This window comes from Montipora foliosa, chromosome 3 (assembly GCF_036669935.1).
Source record: "Montipora foliosa isolate CH-2021 chromosome 3, ASM3666993v2, whole genome shotgun sequence".
NCBI lineage: Eukaryota > Metazoa > Cnidaria > Anthozoa > Scleractinia > Acroporidae > Montipora > Montipora foliosa.
Window position 1 is genome coordinate 18,639,621 of NC_090871.1, and position 2,500 is coordinate 18,642,120.

The 2,500-nt window shown below is 42.2% G+C and overlaps 1 protein-coding gene across 3 annotated transcripts in view; it reads right to left on the minus strand.

Moving 5' to 3' along the window:
- LOC137994564 (adenosine receptor A3-like) overlaps nt 1–2,500 on the minus strand; it is a 10,206-nt gene that overhangs the window by 455 nt on the left and 7,251 nt on the right. For all 3 annotated transcript variants that reach the window (XM_068840151.1, XM_068840149.1, XM_068840150.1), the window contains one exon: nt 1–2,500. This exon is cut by the window's left edge and continues 455 nt beyond it; it is cut by the window's right edge. In XM_068840151.1, coding sequence (XP_068696252.1) covers nt 1,467–2,486 — 1,020 coding nt within the window. In that variant the 5' untranslated portion in view covers nt 2,487–2,500 and the 3' untranslated portion in view covers nt 1–1,466.

The following is a 2,500-nucleotide window of genomic DNA, read 5'->3' on the forward strand; positions in this document are numbered from 1 at the left end:
GCGAGAAAGTTATAGACAACGCTAACTCTTTCTTTATTGTTATGATCTTGGTCACTCTGTGAAATTAACATTTTCTTTGACGTTGAATATTGCGTTAAAGAACAAATCGAATGTGGTTCAAATTTGTTGTGGACTCACGAAGCGCGTTTTGACCTCTGCGACGTTAATAAGAGTACAGAATGTGATTCAGCGTTGAACCACATTCGACTTGTTAAATTTATTTTTATCACCTGTGCATTAACCACATAATCTCAAATTTGGATCTTTCACCTCGTTGGTATGTACAAACATGCAAAACGCACGTGCAGGGCGTGGAAAGCCTTTTAATTGGGCTAGTCTGAAATGTTTCCTTTACCTCTAGTGCGGCGCGAGCTTGCCTTAAGGCTCAGTAATACGGGCAACATTTTCGTGCAACTTGTCACGCAACAATATTGCGCTTCAAGTTGAGATGGTTTGTTGCGCGTATTACTACCTTCTTGCGCAACAAATTTTCATGTTGCAAAAAAGTAAAAGCGACGTCTACTTTTTTCAACAAAATGATTTGTTGCGCAAGAAGAACAAACCATCTCAACTTAGGTGCAACGCAACATTGTTCCTGGACAAGTTGCACGAAAAATGTTGCCCGTATTACTGAGCCTTTAAGCCTTGCCTTAACGGAAAGTGTTTGGCGATCAAACAACATCAAACATTGGTGACCAAAAATTTTCACCGTTTGGCACCTTGTTTGGTGTTGTTTGATCGTGTTTGATAAAATTTGAAAGCCATCAAACATTCGATCAAACAACTTTTAAAATTTCCTTTGTTCCCAAGTTTTATGGGCGAGTGTTGTTCGTTTGGCCAGCCGTATCAAACATGTTTGGCGCGTGCATGCGTACCAAGCTTGCTCAGCCGCTTGTATCCACGTGTTTTTTCACGTATTTCGTGACCCATAGTTCTTTGCTTGAGGAGTGTGATTTGAGTTTGATCAAACATGTTTTAACCGTTTGGCCACTCACTTCAACATCAGCATTTTTGGTCACCAAACAATGTTTGATGTTGTTTAAACGCCAAACATTTACTGTTTGTCCAGGCCCTAAACCATTTCATTTGTTCTCGTGTTTGATGGGCGACGCTTTGTTCGTTTGATCAAACATGTTTGGCGCGCGCAGGCGTACCACGCTTGCTTAGCCACTTGTATCCACGTGTTGTTTACGTATTTCTGACCCATATATTTGTTCTGAGTTAGATCAAACATGTTTTAACCGTTTGATCTTGATGTTTGTTGTTGCTAAGTCGCCTAACATTTTTCACTTGGACAGGCCTTCAATTAATGCGCTCGGTTCCCGGCCCGTAATGGGATCGGAGAAAAGGGTGAAACAGTCTGACTTTTAGTGCTCATGTTTGATCTGGTTTCGTAGAACTTGGCCGCACACGTCCTGGGCTGAAAGATCACATCGCACTGAGTTGGTGTCTTTTGGCCAAACTAGCTAAACCAATGAGGACTTCATAATGGAGGCACGAGATAACTTTGAGTTGACTTGCTTTGATATTTTTCGTCTCTGGCAAGTAGCTTTGCGAAAGTCAGGCTTACCTAGGATGTACAAACACGGATTGATGAAGGAGTTACACATTCGCAACGAGTAGAGTAGATATATCGCAACATCGCTCAGATTAAGCTGGGAAAATTCAGCATGAAGGATCGCTTCAACGCGCAACAAAGAGAATGGTACCCAACAGACAAGAAAAACCAGTAGCATAAATAAAAAGAGTGCTGCAACTTTCCATTCGCGTGTTCTGCATCTCTGTTTCTCTTGCCATCCGGGCGTGTTGTATTTCTGAATGTTCTTGGTCTGTCTGAGGACTTCGTAAAAGATATTCGCATACGAAAAAGCCATAAACACAACAGGAATACCAATAAATGCCACTAAGCGAAAGATGTCGTAGATAACAAAGTTCCTTCCGGATTCCATATCGTAGTCATCTTGGGCATCTTGGGTGAGATCAATCCACGCTAGCTGAATTAGTGCCATGAAGACGGAGACAAACCATATCAAAGCTATAACGAACCAACCTCGTCGCTTAGTAACCCAATTCTCGTAATGCAACGCGAAAATAATGCAGATATAACGGTCGATTGTCATCACCAATATGTGCAAGAGAGTGGACACGGAGGTAAAAATGATCACAATCATGTCAGCGGTACAGCAGCCTGTTATACGTGTGATGTTACAGGAGAGATAAAGAGGAATTGAAATGACTCCAGTACAGAGATCGGACATAGCCAGACTGGCCAAGATAAAGTTTGTCACCGTTTGCAGATTTTGCCTCTTAACGACCAATACAATGACCCAAGAATTTAAGGCAATAATCAAAATGGCGATGATAATTGGCGGTACTTCGGCTTGCGGCCTAAAAATTGGCGCGTAATCCTCATCTTCTTTGTGCGGGCCTGTTGCTGTCGGAACCGAAGCGTTTGAGCTGTTTGATAGGTTCATTGTCGCCATCATATCACTCTCCAGTA